Below are 18,882 nucleotides of genomic sequence, written 5' to 3'. Positions count from 1 at the left end.
GGTCAGGATCTCACCAAGGACTTCCTTGGTACTGGTGTCAAGGTCACTCTGGCTTGCCTGAGAGTCACTTTTACCTCTATGGAGGTCCTCAATGTTCTCAGAGCTGAACTCCTGAAGAGCTTCTTGTTCTGGAAATTAAGCTGAATCGTTTCCAATGGTGGTTGACCCATCACTGAAAAAAATATGCAAGGTTGCTCTGCATGTTGTTCCACATTCGACATGTTCCACAATATTTTCTGTTTCTTGGTACAATGTACTTTGCAAATTACTCATTTCAGATCCATTGGAGGATGTGCATCTCTGTGTGCTTACTGGCCGATCTATATCAGCCTACTTCATGTCATCACCAGCTTCAATGGGCTGTACGATGTTATCCAAATCCGCCACAAATGTGTGAATGATTTTAGATGCCTATGAATCAACATTCACAGAAAACACACAGACAGTGTATTTTACCATGGTGGGCATCTTGGTCTGGCTAGGGACATTGCTGCAGAACTCTGAGTTCTGAGAGGGTTTTGCAAGATCTAAACTTTTCTCAGATCTTAGGAGTACCTCGCAAACTCCCCCCAGAGCTTTTGTCTGGACTCTCTGACTGGATAGTACGGTTGGGCGATATGCAAATGTTCATATCATCATTCCGTCTTTCTCTCATCCCGAGCTTTATGGAATTACCGGCTAAGTACACAAGGGGGTGCCAAAAAAAAAAAATCCCATTGGCCGTCTATTACCAGAACGCTAACACAATTAGCGCAAGTAATAACACATTTTGATGGATGATGCTAGCTAAATATTCTATCGAGCGCAAACAAAAATAAACAAATTGCGAAAGACAGGCAATCCAGCTCAAAGTTATACATCTATAGGTAGAAGCTACCGAATGCTATTTCTGTGAGTTTGGACATTTACAGGTGCATGTGAATGAGGGACATTGTGAAAACGTACAAAGTTTTGACGCATGCTTGTCTGAAAGAAGAACAGTGCTGACTCTAGAACAGCATGTGTACACGCTGTGTTAGGGCAAGGGGCCTGCCTGCTCTTCTCTGAGAAGAGGTTGAGAACAGAGAGGAGAAAAAACACAAGGAAATCAAGATGGCAACTGTACAGATTTCTCAAACCCGACAGAAAGCGAACACCAATAATGCCTCGTCTCCTTATTAATTCAGCCACTTACTTAGAGAACTAGCAAGTTAAACTTAGGGGTCAGGTTAACACAGAATTTTGCTTTTTTTTCACAGAGAATTTTCTTTATAAATGCATAACAAATATCTTGCTGCATTTTGTAAAGGTAGATCTAAAATGCTTCTTATTGTAATTTCTGCTCAGCGTCAGACAAATGTTGTGCTTCAGCTGCATTCAAGAAAGAGCATTCTATCAGCAGACAGTGCTCTGACTGATGTGTAGCTACTTTTTTCTAGTACTTTTCGGTGTAGCCTACTTTTCTCCAGTAAAATGCTTTAATATTAACTTTAAGCAAAACATTAGGAAATATAGCTGGCTACATTCTTTATATGACAAAACATTAGAAATGTTATGGCCATGCATCGTTTTTGCAAAAAATACCTTGCTTTTTCATTGTAAGCTCATTTACTTGTATGGCTGCCAGCCAAATAGCATTGCACTTCTGTTGTCATCTGATGAAAATTAAGCTATTTTATTCTGAATGTGTTGCACTAATGTATTTTCTGTGGTGGAAAACTAAAGTTGCACATCCCTGATCACTCTGTTGAAGCAAAAAAAATACAGTTGACTTTCAATATAAAATGCGACTTGTCAATACACAGCTGGACTCGACTGCTCCCACTTTCTCCGGCTGTGCTATTTACAAACAAACACATGACTGACAACTGTTCTGGGAAACCATAAGCTTCATAATGTGGCAGGCGATATTAAGAACTCTATCTGCTTTATCTCCTAACCCATTGTACAAGTTGACTGCAGGTATTTACTTAAAGCTGCAATATGTAACTTTTTGAGCGATCTGACCAAAGTCACATAGAAATGTGAGTTATAGATATATCATTCTCATTGAAAGCAAGTATAAGAAGCTGTAGATCTGTTCTGTTTAATATTTCTATGCCTCCCATTCTTAAGTTCAGTTTTTGCGTCTTTAACTTTTGTACACCAGCTTCAAACAGCTGAAAATACAATATTGTTGGTTATGGAAACTATATTTCCCAGTGGTTTCGATGGTACAATGATTCTCAACACTATACTTGCTTCTTTTGTCGTATAAACTGAAATTAGGGTAACTATTCAAATTCTTTGCAACCAGGAAATGGAGCGATTTTTGCATATTGCACCTTTAAAAAGTAGCTACCAATATAAACATGTATGTAAAAACTTCAAAGAAATAGTTAACGATATTGAAAAACCATCCCATAACTCTTTCAAATACCCCGGTATACGGTATACTGCCCAAGCATACTGGATAGTTTCCTGATGCTTGGGATTGGAAGACCCAATGGAGATGTAAGGGCTTGGATGCTGGTTGCGCTTTCCTGTGGACTCACATCAGATGATAACTCACAAGCAGAAAGGGAAAAGTAGTGAAGTCATCCAGTTGGGAGATGAAACTGTCCTGATACTGGATAGCAGTGGGGATGCATCTAGACAGGGGAGCATTCTTCCTCCTGGTTTTCAGATTCATTGGAAGTCAGAATCATGCTGAGAAATTCCTTGGTGCAGGCGTCAATCTCTACATCCCCCACTGGGCTCACCTCTGACAACTGGGCCTCATTCTGGCTAGGTTCTGGTAGATCATGGATGGATGTTGCAACCATTTCAGCAGATTGCAAATAATCCTGTGGCTGTTCAGAGATGACAGATTTGCTCACACCTTTACCATGAGATAAGAGAAGCTGCCTTAAAAGAAACAATGTCAGCCTTCAACTGGAGACAAACTTCAGAGAATGTATTTTTCCTAAAAGAGTTCAGACCAGGTTGGGGGACGTTGAGTGGATTTGCATTGAATGGATTCTGTTAAAAAGACTCCATATCATCTACAAAATACTGTATAATCACAATGGCTGTAGAATGTACACGCTGCAGAGAGGTGAGGAGTGATGGGGAAGCCGCAGAATCACGCACATTTGTTAGGCTAGTAAGAGCACTTGAAGTCTTAAAGGAATGAGGAGAGCCAGAGTATTGTAATGTTTTGGTGCACCGTAGAGTCAGGGCCTACATTATTGCTGGTGTTTTCTGCTGCAGATGTATCTTCAGATCACGCCCATTTCAAGATGCCTTCCTTTGTTTCATTCATATTTGATCAACCATGTGCTGGCCATGTGCTGCCCTGGCTTAGAGACCATTGCATTGACCTATATGTGCAATACTCAGGACAGCTTATTTTTCAAATATATAGGATCCCCCTGTAAGGGATTCATTTTGATGATGAATGGCATCTAATCTTTCAGAACTAAATTGAGTGCATACAATTGTAAAAATAAACCATTTAAGAAAGTAATGCCCTTGCAGTGATGTTTTGGTGCTAGGCCTACTGTAGTACATGAGCCTTTCCCCTCACCACACCAAAGAGTATAACAAAATCATAGAAATTCATAACTTATTGTCATGCTTGTCAAACAGGTTGGGACAGAAAGGCAAACTCCTGATTTTGGATATCTCCATCAAACTGAAATAACAGCTGTAGGTTAGATGCAGTGATTCAGGTACTGTATGAGGAAAGGGATACATGAGTTGAAAATGTAGAGGATTGGTTAAATGTAGGCCTATCCAATATGGGAAAACGACCTAACTCTCCAACCTGTGTGCTTGTGTCATTCGGGTTAAGTTGGGATCAAAGCAGAAGATGTATTTCTGTGGACTGCAAAGATTATGGATCAATAAAGTATTCTTCGTTTTCTTTTACCATATTCCTTCAACCTATTCAACCTTTTTCAGATCTGCATGACAGTCTAAGTGTAGGGCAGAGGTGCTAGCAAACATTAGGGGCTATGAGGTGCAATTTGGAACTCAGTAATTCGTTTAAGTGCACAATTCAATATGTATTGCTGAAGCGTTACATACAGCGCGCTAGAAATGTAAAGGTAATGTCCTATTGAGTGAAAATCTGCAGCATTTACCGTGAATGCAGTCTCCACTAACGGGGAACATTGCCTTTAAATTTCAATCACACGTTTCCAAACAGTTTTTATGCAAGTAAAGTCATATCATATTTGTTTTTAAATCACAACAGCTGTGATAGAAACAGGACGTTTTGGTGTAATGTTTGACATGCCAACAGATAATTTGTTCGTTCAACATGGTAGGATATTTTGTGTCGGTAAAATTAATTATGCAGTTAACCGCGGTGGAAACGACTTTATGCGCAAATATTGATATACAGTGCATTCGGAAAGTATTCAGACCCCTAGACTTTTTACAAATTTTGTTACCTTACAGCCTTATTCTAAAATGTATATTTTCCCCTTCGTCAATCTACACACAATATCCCATAATGACTAAGCAAAAGCAGGTTTTTAGATTATTTTTGTTGTTGAAATATGTAAATAAGGTATTTGTTGTATTTTTTATTATCTAAAGACGTGTTTTCGCTTTGTCATTATGGGGTAGTGTGTAGATTGATGCGGGGAAACAATAATTGTATCCATTTTAAAATAAGGCTGCAACTTAACAAAATGTGGAAAACGAGAAGAGGTCTGAATACTTTCCGAATGCACTGTAAAAATCTAATAAAATTGTATTGGTCACATACAGTTAGCAGATATTGCGACTGTGGCGAAATGCTTGTGCTTCTTGTTCTGACAGTGCAGCAATATCTAACATGTAATCTAACAATTCCACAACAACCACCTAAAACACAGTATATACATGTGAGATAAGTAATGCAAGATATGTAAACATTATTAAAGTGGCATTATTAAAGTGACTAGTGATCAATTTATTAAAGTGGCCAATCATTTCAAGTCTATGTAGGCAGTAAGGGCCTGGTCTATGTACTTAAATCTGTGCTTGAAATTCAGTACTTGACTGAGGGACCTTACGTATGTATGGGGGAAAGCGGAAGGTGTAGACATTCAAAAATCATGTCAACCACTATTATTTCACACGGACTGAGTCTATAACGTATTATGTGATTTGTATTACAATTAAATCTATTTCAATCCAACGTTGTGAATAACAAACTGGCACACACCCAGAAAAAAATATATTTTATGTAGAGGTGCTGACTAACGGCGAATAAACTATAAGCTATGAAGTAAAGAGAGTCGCACAGTCCATATATAAAATCCCAGTCATTCAATGGGAAAAACGTTGTAACACAACAAAATGTGAAAGGCACTGTATCTGAATGACTCCAGTTGTGTTGGCAGGGCAGAGGTGTAGGAGCTTGATGCTCTCTCTGCAACTGCTTGGAGACGACGGAAAGGAATTGGGGATCTGGAACCCAAGATGACTGCCCTAGATCGGCTAGGTGTGTTAATAAGGCATCTGGCAACCTGGTCCCTAGCAAACAATCTACAGAGTTTGTCTCTGAGAGTGGCTGTGAGACGGTGTGCCAATAGTCACCGGCAGGTAATTCTGTAGCACCATTTGTACAGCCGAAATGTGTATTTTGGTGATGACTTGGGTCAGTTCCATTGAGTGTCTTGTTTTAATAATATGGATTTAGTTTGATGTTTATACGATAATCCATGGAAAAGCTATAGCAGATAAGAGATTTAAATGCAATTTACGTGATCAATTATTTCTATAAAAATGAATACTTTTTATGCAAACCAAAGGTTGTGGAAGTAGGCCAGATGTTTATAGAACAACGTGCACTTGTTTTGATGTTTATAACGAGGTTTCCATCCAACCACTTCATGTGGATGAATTACCTGATGACTGAAAAAAGTCACGACCCAGCTGATGGAAATGCCGGTACAATTTGATAAATGCAGACTGACAATTTGTTCTTTCGACAGGGTGGGATTTTTTTGTGTCGTAAAATTAATTATGCGGAAAAAAATTGCGGTGGAAACGCCTTTATGCGCAAATATTGATATATTAGCCATCATATCGAAGTAAACTTGGAGTCACGAGATGATATGTTGTGATCTTCCCACTACTACCCGGGAAACCATGCAGTTTAGGCTACAGTACATATTAAATAAATTAGGATGAACTTCAGTTAAAAGGTTATGATTGTTTTAAAATACAAAATATAAATAATGTAATTGGTGGAATTAACCACGTCACTGGGAAACTCAAGGGCCCTAGCAATCGCACATTCATCCCAGTCAAAAAAATATATATCTTTCGTAGTAATCAGAGAGGAATGGACATTGTCAACATTTAAATATGCTAACGGTGAATGTCTGAAATAAAACGTACTTTACCTTGGCGAATCACCGTCACAACTGGAGTTGGAGTGAACCTAGAACGGACCCTCTTTTTATGAAGCTGCGTGGTGTCTATGGCAACCACACCTTTTGAGTACCGTCCTTCCGTCGTCTACACTAGTTAAATCCCTCTGCCTGAAACGTCTGTCAGTAATATTTTTAGGCGTGTTGGAGGTGTAGAACCAGTTTAGTTACTTAGCTAGTTATAAAACGACCTGTATTAGCCAGCAAACATGGCTAAAGTCAACAGTGGTACCTCCAGTTGCAGAGTCATGGTAATGGCTGGTAAATACTTGACGAACCCCTCACCGGGGCTTGTCCCGAACACATGTCACCGGCGAATGTTAAAACTTCAGCGACGCTTGGCGAGTTCAAAGGCGGTCGGCCAGGGAGGCAAAACCCCGGCGTTGGCCCAGCAAGAGTTCCCTAACTTTTTCTCAGCCTCTGACCGCTACGTTCTGTCAAACCGCACGTTAATTTATCGGGATGTGAAAGCGTTTCTCAATGAAATTGGTGGAGACCCTCGAGAAGCTCGGTACTGGTTGACCCAATTTCAGAGAGCCAGTTTGGCACAAGCGCCAGCATTTGCAGTGCTCGAGGTAAGTGGCTAACAAGCTAGGCTAATGCCAGTGTAACTTGCAAAAAACTTGCACAATGAATGAAAATAACTGTCAAACGGAATAGCTGGTTCGTTACCAAGTGATTGAAGCGAACTAATAATTGTTGTGTACAGCTGTCAGAATTTTTATAACTAGTTACTGCCTGGCATCTGTCCAACAACTTTAACTAAAAATCTCATGATAACCTATCCAATTCGAATTATGCTATAACTACCTAACTGTAACTAGGTAGCTCATACATAGGCAAATATCTCCTCCGTTTAACGTTCTGCGCAATGCTCATGTGCTACACACAAACCTTAGAAACAATAGTCGCTAGCAAAAATCGCTGGCGCTGCATAGCTTTATGGGCATGAGGAGTGTACCGCTTGATATTGTGAGGTGACTGTAGCTCAAGAGCAGGATAGGTTCACCAGTCAGCCACTTTTAGAGCAGGCGTGGCCAACCCTCCTTCTGAAGAGTTACTGGGTGTGCTGTCTGCAGGCTTTTGTTCTAGCCCTGCTTGAACACCTTATTCTAATCAGCAGGACCTTGGTTACTGAATCAGGTGTGTTAGAGTGTATCTGGAATAAGACGTCACATCAGGGTCGGTACTGGACACTGCCGATAATAATCAAATTGCCTCCTCTACTAGAATAGTCCCAGTAAGCAAAATGATGTTTAAAATATGTATTTTCCAGATGTTGAAATCGGGATTATTTTCAGTTCTGAATGAAAGTTTTTAAAATATGTAATTTATTTCAGCTACCCAACTTTATCAGGATGAGTTATTCTGAGCCTATTTGCAATGTGTTTACACAGCGGGAAATGCAGAATAATTTTATTTTTTCACTATGATCAGCTCGTAAAAAAATGTAAGGCTACAAACTTGAAGCCACTGATCATGACAATTTAGCCCGCTGGAACAGCAGTTGAGGAGCCGGGAGTTTTTCCTAACCACGTACTTCCACATCTGCATTGCTTTCTGTTTGGGATTTTAGGCTAGGTTTCTGTGTAGCACTTTGTGACATCTGCTGATGTAAAAAGGGCTTTATAAAACCATTTGAATGTTGATTCCATAGTGTCCATTTGACTTTGACCTGTCCTGTTTTTAGGATATGTTTAACATGTCAGAGCATTGTTTTATTTGATTGGGTGCCATTTAGGTTAGGCTATTTGACCGGAGAAACCTGCATGATGTATAAAGTTTCCATCTCATTACATTGTCATACATTTTTATCTCCAACCTGTAGGCTACAGAAAAGGCCACATACTCTTTCTACCACAGGCTATATCTGTTACATGATTTGTGTTAGATAATTTTTTTGGGGGGACAGAATGTTGGTGGTGCGCCGCAGCAATGCGTCTCTCCAACAGCACCCTGTAGAGGTGCGCTGGGAATGGACAGGATAAATATGTTGCGTCCCTGCCTTTGACAAAGCGGACACAGCTTATCACAGGGTGGCATCAGCTCTCACCTAAAAAGCCAACATGCCACTTGAGAGAAATTGTCATTGTTTTTAGGCAGAATTATGTGATGCTTTATGTGTTGTTGGAGGTGCGTCTTGGTCAGTTTAGCTCAGAAAATCCCGCCCTAGTCAATCTGCCTCGTTATCCTGCCTAATGAGCAGTCCGGCTCTGCTACACGCCCAGTAGCTCTCATCATGGAAGGTTTTAAGATAGTGTCGAGAGCCTGATTATTATTATTATTATTATTATTATAATAAAAAAAATATTTTATAAAAGACAAGCAAACGCTTGGTAATCCTTCTGTGGGAAGATGGCAGACAAAGAAGAAATGAAGAAAGTGGCGCATATTCTGAGTAAATATGGAGTGGGGGTATTGCACAAGCCTTCTGGAAGATCTGGTGAAGGAGAAGATGGTGGATTGGCAGTGTGGTGAAGAAAGGAGCTCAGTGTGGTGAAGAAAGGAGCTCAGTGTAGAGGGAAGCAGTGTGGTGAAGAAAGGAGCTCAGTGTAGAGGGAAGCAGTGTGGTGAAGAAAGGAGCTCAGTGTGGTGAAGAAAGGAGCTCAGTGTAGAGGAAAGCATTGGGGTGAGGAAAGGAGCTCAGTGTAGAGGGAAGCAGTGTGGTGGAGAAAGGAGCTGAGTGTAGAGGGAAGCAGTGTGGTGAAGAAAGGAGCTCAGTGTGGTGAAGAAAGGAGCTCAGTGTAGAGGAAAGCATTGGGGTGAGGAAAGGAGCTCAGTGTAGAGGGAAGCAGTGTGGTGAAGAAAGGAGCTCAGTGTAGAGGAAAGCATTGGGGTGAGGAAAGGAGCTCAGTGTAGAGGGAAGCAGTGTGGTGAGGAAAGGAGCTCAGTGTAGAGGGATGCAGTGTGGTGAGGAAAGGAGCTCAGTGTAGAGGGAAGCAGTGTGGTGAGGAAAGGAGCTCAGTGTAGAGGGAAGCAGTGTGGTGAGGAAAGGAGCTCAGTGTAGAGGGAAGCAGTGTGGTGAGGAAAGGAGCTCAGTGTAGAGGGAAGCAGTGTGGTGAGGAAAGGAGCTCAGTGTAGAGGGAAGCAGTGTGGTGAGGGAGGTTGGCGTCAAGTGCAAAAAGAGGGATATGTCCCATATTAGCTCAGAGATGGAACCTGACGAGAGGATGGCTGTAGTACCTGCAGTGAGGACTGCAGAATTTGTGCGAGGATGCAAAGGATGATTCTGGCCCAGTGGGAGTGAGATTCGTGGAGAGAATGGATCCTTGCATTTTGGCTGATCCATATGTGGTGTCAGGTTGGGTGGAGAAGAGGTTGGGGACTGTTGAGTTAGTGAGATTAAGTGATTGGACTAGTGGTGATTTTGTGTTTCTTCAGGGAGCGGGTGCTCCAGGTCATGCGATTAGGAACAAGAAATGTGACTTGCTTTGTCTTCCAGAGCAGGGTGCCGTTGAAAGGAGTGAGTGTTAAGGGGGGAGGCATTAAGTGTTAAGGGGGATCAGTTGAAATGGAGGAGTCCCGTTGTCTGCGACGCCAGCCGCTTGGTGCGATGCATATCCGGAGGAGAGTGTGGGGAAACGGAGAAGACTCAGTCTTGCAGAGTCTTTGCCATAAGGTCAAGTTAGGAAGTTATTCCGTGAGGGATTCTGTTCCGAAAATACTACAGTGTTTTAGGTGTCAAGTTTATGGGCATGTTGCAGCAGTGTGTAGGAGGGAGATTCCTTGATGTGAGAAGTGTGAAGGAGGAATGTGAAGTATCGTTGGAGAAAGTGGTTAGTTGTGGGGGTGCCCATGGGGTTGGAGATGTGAGGTTGAGGTTGCCATGGTCATAGTAGTACAGAAAGTGTCGTATGCAGACGTAGTAGAGGAAGATGGTTACAGGGTGAGGGATACTGAGATGATTCCTGTGAGTAACCAGAGACCAATAGAGAGGAATGGGAATAATGTGTTTCAGTAAGGTGGGTTTCTTAGCGTTCATAGCCACGGTTGTCAACTGTACTGCGGAAATGGATTGGAATTCACAGAAAATAAAGATTGAGGCAGCAGAGAAGTACTTGAGATTGCGAAGATTTACATTTCCCATATTTTTTTTTATTACCGTATCAAGAATGTACTGTAGATAGGCTGTGACTGGCCTCACACACCAAAACAGTAGGTGGCGGTGTATGCGCCTAAAAGTTGGATGCGATCCGCCAAACCAAACCCGAAAGAAGAAGAAACTCTCGTCATGGTTAGCCCTTTTATGAGTTTTGATAAATTATTGATATCTAGCACTTGTTCACTGTCATTTGAAATCTATCTTCATGTCAGGTTGACAAATCTGTATTCGAGAGCCGAGAGATGCTGCAGAGTCTGGCGTTTGGGCTCTCGTTCCTGCAGCGGATGGACATGAAGCCAGTGGTGGTGATGGGACTGTCACGGCCTGAGGATGACGACGCTCCAGACGGGTTTACTTCCAACTCCAGGGCTGATATCGTTCAGCGGTGCCAGACCCTAACAGAGGTCCTACAGCACCACTCAGCCAGTGTCATACCTTTCTTCAGTGCAGAGGCCTTGCTGCTGGTGCAGGATCCACCCCAAGGAAGCAGGTCTCCCCTACCACACTTACCCTATCCTCCTTTGCATTACGATATTACTAGTTTGTTTTGACTTCTTTTTAAGAGGAATAACGGCCCTATGTGTTGTCAGTGCAGGGTCCTCCATTGCAGTGGACAAAGGCCTGCTCCAGTGGAGCCTGGACTGCGGGGCCATCCCCCTAGTGTGCCCTGTTGGGCGGGACACCACGGGCCGCTCGGTGGTCCTGGACTCGGTGGATGTCACGGCCGCCATCTCCAAGGTCCTGCAGCCACTCAAAGTCATGTTCCTCAACAGCTGGGGAGGCCTCCGCAATCAGAGTCACAAGGTGGGTTGATTTGGGGTTATTTTGGGGGGGTGTTGGGTGGCAGATTGCTGGAGGTTAAGTATTTTCTCAATGCACGTGCGTTCATGGTACTTGACCTACAGCATGTAGTTAAGGAGCTTGTCGCTGTCTTCTTTGCTCTTTGAAGGTAGGCCCATCAGACTTTTCACAGCAGATAAATCCGTACATTTCCTGTACATTAGAAGCAGTAGGCTATTTACTCCCAATCAAAGAGGCCTAACACCTGCCTGCTTTCCAGTATAGGACTACAGGGAACTGCCAAAATAAAGGAAACACCAACATAGTGTCTTAATAGGACATTGGGCCATCAAGAACACCAGAACATCTTCAATGCGCCTTGGCATAGATTGTACAAGTGTCTGGAACTCTATTGGAGGGAGACATGATAAATCCGTAATTTGGTGTTTTGTTGATGGTGGTGGAAAACGCTGTTTCAGGCGCTGCTCCAGAATCTCCCATAAGTGTTCAATTGGGTTGAGATGTGGTGACTGAGACGGCCATGGCATATGGTTTACATCGTTTTCATGCTCATCAAACCATTTAGTGACCTCTCGTGCCCTGTGGATGGGGGCATTGTCATCCTGGAAGAGGACACTCCCATCAGGATAGAAGTGCTTCACCATAGGTTGAAGGTGATCACACAGAAGGGCTGTGTTGGTGATTGGTGTTTACCTTTCCCTCTAAGGGGATGAGAGGACTTAAACCATGTCAGGAAAATGCACCCCACTCCATAACCGAGCCGCCAGAACCCTCATTTATTCAAGTGTTTCCTTTATTTTGTTCACCTTGATGTCTTTCTGTCCCACTCTCCTGTCCACATATCAGGTGCTGGATCTAGTGTCTCTGCCCGGTGATCTTCCCAGTCTGTCGGGGGCGCCGTGGCTGAGCTTGGCCGAGCGTCGGAGGGTGGGCACCATCGCCCAGCTCCTGAACCAGCTTCCCTGCGAGTCCTCTGCAGTTATCACCTCTGCCAGCACAATGCTCACAGAGCTGTTCAGCCACAAGGGTGAGGGAGACCTGTATGTGTGTGACCCCCCCACTGACTAACCCCTATGTCTAACCAATGCTCTCTACACACTCACTCACACTCTGCACCGGTCACTGCTGCTGTTGATGGCACGTGGGGCTCACCTCTCATGTTGATGAGCAGAGTTTGGGGCCCCTTAAGGCAGGCATAGGCGTTCCGCAACTTCAGTCCTCTGGAGTCAGTCCCTGCTCACTCCCTTTCTGCTGCTTCCCTTTTATCTCCCAGGGGCTTTTATGTATCAAGCATCTCAGAGTAGGAGTGCTGATCTAGGATCAGGTCCTTCCTGTCCATATAATCGTATTCGTTATGCTCCGAGACACTTCATACATACGGCCGCTGGTGTCCCAGTTCTTAATCACTCGCTGAATTGAAGTAAAGAACAGACCCCAGCAGACACTCTGGCCCTCGAGGTGTAGTAGACCACAGGAGGTTGGTGGCACCTTAATTGGGGAGGACGGAAACGCGGTAATGGCTGGAGCAGAATGAGAGGAATAGTTTAAAAAAATACATAGTTTGATGCCATTCCATTCGCTCCGTTCCGGCCATTATTATGAGCCGTCCTCCACTGTAGTAGACTGTGTGTCCATGCATGCAGCTCATGTTGTGCACGGCATCTATGTGTATCTGTGACACCTGAAATCCAACCAAGGGTCATGTTAAGGTCCTAGGATGTGTATTTTGAGAAGTGACCTTAGCACAGCAGAGGTTTTAAAGATGCACTCGTTGACCTGGGTGTCTCCATTTCTTTATCATACAGCACAGATTTGTAAATGTCAGTCACTGCATGCAAAGTCTACACGACAGGTAATCAATCCTTCACTGACCTAACTGGTTAGATTTATCCCATTCCGTACACTCAAAGTACTGACACAAGGAAATGGCAGACTCCTCAACAGTCCTTGGGTAATTCACTTTTCAAGCTAGATCACCTTGTCCTCAACATTGTATCGTGGCATGTGTGCTTCCTGATTTGACATGCTTTGTGTACACAATTGTTCATTTTCACCCCTGCTGTTTTCATAGGTTCTGGTACACTGTTCAAGAATGGAGACCCCATTCACAAGTGAGTATTTCAGTCTCTTGTTGTGGAAATTCAGTACTACGAGAGACTTGGTCATTTCTTCAAACAATCATCTTTATTTAATATCGATTTCATTATTGCAATGAGGCTGGTCGACCGAGTAACCTAACCTTTACACAAATGCAGAGTACTATATATAGCTGACACTAGCAATGCTCAGCCATGGTTGGTTCAATCCCCTCTCATGCAGACCAAGGAGCATCATAAGCCACTCTGGGTTCATCCTGTCGTTATCTGCACTTGGGTTGTTGTCTTAACCCCTCTCTGGCTTAGTTTCCCAGATGCAAGGATGATTTAGAGACAATGCCAGGAGGAGTTTAGAACAATTCCTCAATCTCAGTTACACCCACCACATCTTGTCTATGTAATGCAGTCTTTAACTAATTTGTCAGCTCAAGCCGTCTCTAGTGACCATACGTCCAGATTAGCTGCAGGGAACTAGTGGAGCCCATGAAAACACAGACACTAACAGGACAGTGTTACTATTAGTTAAATATGAATTGTTAACCATTAATATCAAATAAACCAGCTAAATATGTAAGTTCTCTATCATACTCTCTTCTCTGTTGGCTTGCAATTTTGCTTTCAACTTGGATGTGTTCACTGTGGGCGGAGCCTCCTATCTTGAGTCGTGCATGTTTAACCTGACTATTACGGAAACTCTTCCATTGACGTCAGTGCAAGATTTTTGTGTGAAATTTAGGAACAGTTAAGCTACTTGCTCATGCCATTTACTTCTGACATTATATCGCTTAGTTTCCTCACTAAGCCTTTCGTGTCGGCACCATAACAATAATTTCACCTGTCACAGGACAGGAACCATAAGTCTAGGGAGACAAGTGTCTGTTCACACACCACAGGTGGTATTTTCCACTTCTAATAGCACATAGGCTGTACACAGAGTACTCCCTCATGACAAGCCCGTGCAGATGGCCGTTGTGCTATCTGATGTGAAACAAGGACATTGGAACAAATACTATCCTACAACCACAACTCCTTAACTAGATGTAGAGTTAGCAAGTTAAGGTTTGCGCAGGAAGAAAAAGATCAACTACAGATTTATAGTGTTTTGATAAGATCAATTCTGACTTCAGTCTTTTGTGCACTGCATGTGTGCAATTAGGCATGGGGAAAGGTGACTTTTCTCCCGTCAGCCAATGAATTAATTCTGACTTTGAGACGGGTGATGCCTGTCATCCCACGGGTCTTGTCATATGAGCTTGTCAGGTGTCTGTTAAAAGTGATGCAAAGTTAATCACAACTACAATTACTGTGTGCAACTACCATCTCTCTCTCTATCCTTTTGTTTGGCCAGGTACAGCACTCTGGATGACATAGACCTAGACCGCCTACTGGCCCTGATAAACAAGTCTTTCGAAAAGAACCTGAGGGAGGACTACATTGAGTCACTCAAAGGCCGCCTCCACTCCATCTACCTCTCTGAAGGGTAGCCCCCCCTCCATAAACACACACACGTCTTCATGTGTGGCATCCTTTTTTCCTTTGCCTTTTCCTGATCTGTGGCTACATTCCGATTCTCTTACCCTTCTCCAGATGTGTAAACTTGTACAATCCGCTCTCATAGATGAACAAAAAAAAATGTTGTGAGGAATATGGCAGTGGAAGGAAACTTCCTCCAGCCAATGCTTACACCAACCCAATGATTTTCAATGCATGAGGAGGAGTGAACGAGTCCACGCTACTGGAGAAGGGTAGGTAAAGAACGGGAACCTTGCCCGTGTCTCAAAGAAACCGCAACATGGAATGTTCTATCACCTGCAGGTACAGTGCAGCAGCCATCATCACCAGGGAGCCTCTGAGCAGCGATACGCCCTATCTGGACAAGTTTGTGGTGAGCAGCAGCAAGCAGGGTGAGGGCACCAGCCAGATCCTGTGGGAGTGCATCAGGCAGGACCTGGGCAAGCTCTTCTGGAGGTCCCGCGCCACCAACCGCATCAACCCCTGGTGAGGAGAACATGACACTCACTGCACAATGGACACAAGAAACATGACTTATGGCTGTTTTGGCCCCACATAATGGCTTAAGTATCAGAGTCCAGTTGAGAGTATCTAGAAGATTTTCTCTCCAATTCTGCGGGGCAATTTGTCAAGTTTTTTTTCACTGCCAAAAAAATCATTTTTTAATTTTTTTTAACTGTGAATTAAAAATAAAAGTCAAGCTCTGTCTTTCTAATGTAGATGTTTAGTATACTAGTTGTCCCTGCCTGAACCAACACCTAGACTCACTGCTGTGTACAGGGTTGTCTCTTTTTTTTTAGAATGTATTTTTCCTTCCTTTTCTCCACCTATCCTCAGGTACTTCAAGCATTGCGACGGAAGCTTTGTCAACGGCAGCTGGATTGTATTTTGGTTCGGCCTCTCAGACATCAGGGAGTCGTACCAGCTCGTAGAGTATGCCAAACGCGTTCCAGACTCCTTCCACGGTCCGATAATGGGGGGAGCCCCCCAGCAGCCACCCCCAGGATCCTGAATGAACTCTCCCAACATTCCTCCTCCAGGCCTAAATAAATGGTTGCCGAACACCATGCTAAAATAAGCAGTTCCTCCCATTGACAAACTGTTTTGTGGTAAATTTGATGTGGTGGCTTGGTGCAGTATGTCATTGTTTTGAGTGCCAGAGAGCATCTTGGGTTAGACTGCGGTGGTTATATTTGGATCTGGCAGAATTGCAGTAAGCGTGCCTTCAGCACTCTGGCTGCTGAAGGTTTGTTTGGTGGAAAAGGTTGTACATTTAGTCTGGATTCACACCCCTCATGTAGTTGATTTCACTACTGTGCTTGGGCCAAATCCCAAATTGAGGTACATGCTCAAAACTCAACACTCTGTGCACCTTGCATTGATGTCATTGGGGGATATGTGAGCGTTGAAGGCAGATCTCAAGTTATGATTTGGCCCTTAGAAAGCCCTGAAGCAAAATCTAATTTAAGAAATACATGATGAGAGATGAATGTCTTCTGGAGTTTATAGATTGGCTTCCCTTTTTCATCTTGGAGCTTTTTAATTATTATTTATTTTTTTACATTTCAGAAATATGTTTCAAATACAAACATTTCAAGATGGGGCTTTAAGAGACTTGTGCCAATGTTTACATTTCAAAGGGTATTTCTTCAGTGTATATCCAGCATTCGGTCACTTTCATGCTGGATTAACCACAGTGGTCAATGCCAGTATCATTTAAAAAAAAAATTTTTTTACACTTTTGTCTTAACTCTAGAACAAATGTGAAGTTTAAATTTTTATGTGACATTTTTTTACTTGAATCTCAAGAATTTCAAATAGACTCAATGCTGGTTTTGGAGTTACCGTAGTCCATTCAAGGACCAAGGTAATCTAAAAAATGCAGCTAGCCTTTTACATGGCTGACCTCCACTGTTAAATGCACAAAAGATTGCCAATCAAATTAACTGACTTAAAATGGGTGTGATTTTAGTCATCTGGGGGACAAAAAACAGTAATTTGACTTCATACATTCTGGAGGTTTACAACATGCATATTTTGAACAATAGTTGAAATGTATAAAAATGATCAGCCATTGGTTCAACGTGTAATTTTACATTGAATTAAAGTTTACATTTTGAAACACACAGACCTACTGTGGATTTTGTCTGGAATTCCATGAATGCCTTAAATTCACTGCAACAATCCAATGGGCAACCAATTTACTAGTTAAAACCAATTTACTAGTTAAAACATCAAGCGCACGCTCTGGAAAGGCAGCTTTTCAGTTACAGCAGCGCGTCCCCTGAACAGTGTTGCCATCTTAGTGACTTGGTCGCTACATTTAGTGAGTATTCGGACCCCTCTAGCGACACATGAAACGTTACATAACACAGAACATTAGTAGACAAGGACAGAACTACATCACATAGTTTTTTGTTTTGTTTTTTTAAGGCACACACAGCCTACATATCAATAGGTACTCACAAACTACCTAGGTCAAATAGCAGAGAGGCATTGTCCCGTGAGGTGTTGCTTTATCTGTTTTTTGAAACCAGGTTTGCTGTTGATTTGAGCAATATGAGTTCCATGCAATAATGGCTCTACATAATACTATACGCTTTCTTGAATATTTTCTGGATTTGAGGACTGTGAAAAGACCCCCGGTGGAATGTCTGGTGGGGTACGTGTGTGTCAGAGCTGTGTGTAAGTTGACTGTGCAAACAATTTGGGATTTTCAACACAATGTTACTTATAAGAAGAAGTGATGCCAGGAGAGACTGGCATGCATAGTATTTATATCAGCCACCTGAATATAATGAAGAGAACGACGTGCCGCTCTGTTCTGGGCCAGCTGCAGCTTAACTTGGTCTTTCCTTGCAGTACTCGACCACACAACTGGACAATAATTAAGATGAGACAAATCTAGAGCCCGCAGGACTTGCTTTTTGGAGTGTGGTATCAAAAAAGCAGAGCATCTCTTTACTACGGACAGACCTCTCCCCATCTTTACAACCAATTAATCTATGTGTTTTGACCATGATATTTTACAGTCTCTAGGGTAACGCCTAGTAATTTAGTCTCCTCAACTTCTTCAACAGCCACACCATTCATTACCAGATTCAGCCGAGGTCTATAACTTAGGGAATGATTTGTACCAAATACAATGCACTTAGTTTTAGAGATGTTCGGGACCAGTTTATTACTGGCCACCCATTCCAAAACAGATTGCAACTCTTTGTTAAGGGTTTCAGTGACTTCATTAGCTGTGGTTGCTGATGCGTGTCTGGTTGAATCATCAGCATACATGGACACACATGCTTTGTTTAATGCCAGTGGCAGGTCATTGGTACGCCATACTTTACATGTTTGACATTAGAGAAGCTTCCATTAAAGAAAGATAGATCTGAATCCACGATATGGTAGAGTTTGAAAAGCCATAACACAAAAATATGTTTTTTAACAACAGGTTATGGTCAATAATATCAAAGGCTGCACTGAAATCTTGCAGTACAGCCTCCCTCAATCTAATTATCAATTTCTTTCAACCAATCATCAGTCATTTGTGTCAGTGCAGTACATGTTGAGTGACCTTCTCTATAAGCATGCTGATAGTCTTGTTAATTTGTTTACAGATAAATAGCATTGTATTTGGTGAAACACCATTTTTTCCAACAGTTTGCTAAGAGCTGGCAGCAAGTTTATAAATATGCTGTTAAAACCAATAAAAGCCGCTTTACAAGTCTTGGGTAATGGAATTACTTTGGCTTCCTTCCAGGCCTGAGGTGAAATACTTTCCTCTAGGCTCAGATTAAAGATACGACAAATAGGAGTGGCTATAGAGTCAGCTACCATCCTCAGCAGCTTTCCATCTAGGTTGTCAATGCCAGGAGGTTTGTCATTATTGATCGATAACAATAAATTTTCAACCTCTCCCATACTAACTTTACAAAGTTTAAAGTTGCAATGTTTTTCTATCGTTATTAGCTTTTTTTTTATGCATGAATACGATGGCTCACTG

General features: G+C 42.5%; 1 protein-coding gene across 1 annotated transcript; it reads left to right on the top strand.

Annotated features, from left to right (window-relative positions):
- The first annotated feature begins 6,328 nt into the window (after positions 1 to 6,328).
- Positions 6,329 to 17,008, top strand: nags (N-acetylglutamate synthase). The gene is made up of 8 exons (XM_021557547.2): positions 6,329 to 6,946; positions 10,686 to 10,963; positions 11,064 to 11,277; positions 12,121 to 12,301; positions 13,346 to 13,385; positions 14,719 to 14,850; positions 15,186 to 15,368; positions 15,720 to 17,008. The coding sequence occupies exons 1-8, from the start codon at positions 6,581 to 6,583 to the stop codon at positions 15,892 to 15,894; spliced, it is 1,569 nt and encodes a 522-aa protein (XP_021413222.1). The 5' UTR covers positions 6,329 to 6,580; the 3' UTR covers positions 15,895 to 17,008.
- Positions 17,009 to 18,882: the final 1,874 nt, after the last annotated feature.

Source organism: Oncorhynchus mykiss, chromosome 13 (assembly GCF_013265735.2).
Source record: "Oncorhynchus mykiss isolate Arlee chromosome 13, USDA_OmykA_1.1, whole genome shotgun sequence".
NCBI classification, from domain to species: Eukaryota; Metazoa; Chordata; class Actinopteri; order Salmoniformes; family Salmonidae; genus Oncorhynchus; species Oncorhynchus mykiss.
The sequence above is the reverse complement of the archived record's forward strand: the minus strand, read 5'-3'. Positions and strand labels throughout refer to the sequence as shown.

Coding starts and splice junctions, on each gene's coding strand:
- nags (XM_021557547.2), top strand. CDS start 6,581: ATGGCTAAAGTCAACAGTGGTACCTCCAGTTGCAGAGTCATGGTAATG. Junction 6,947..10,685: donor CAGCATTTGCAGTGCTCGAG/GTAAGTGGCTAA, acceptor TCTTCATGTCAG/GTTGACAAATCTGTATTCGA. Junction 11,278..12,120: donor TCCGCAATCAGAGTCACAAG/GTGGGTTGATTT, acceptor TCCACATATCAG/GTGCTGGATCTAGTGTCTCT.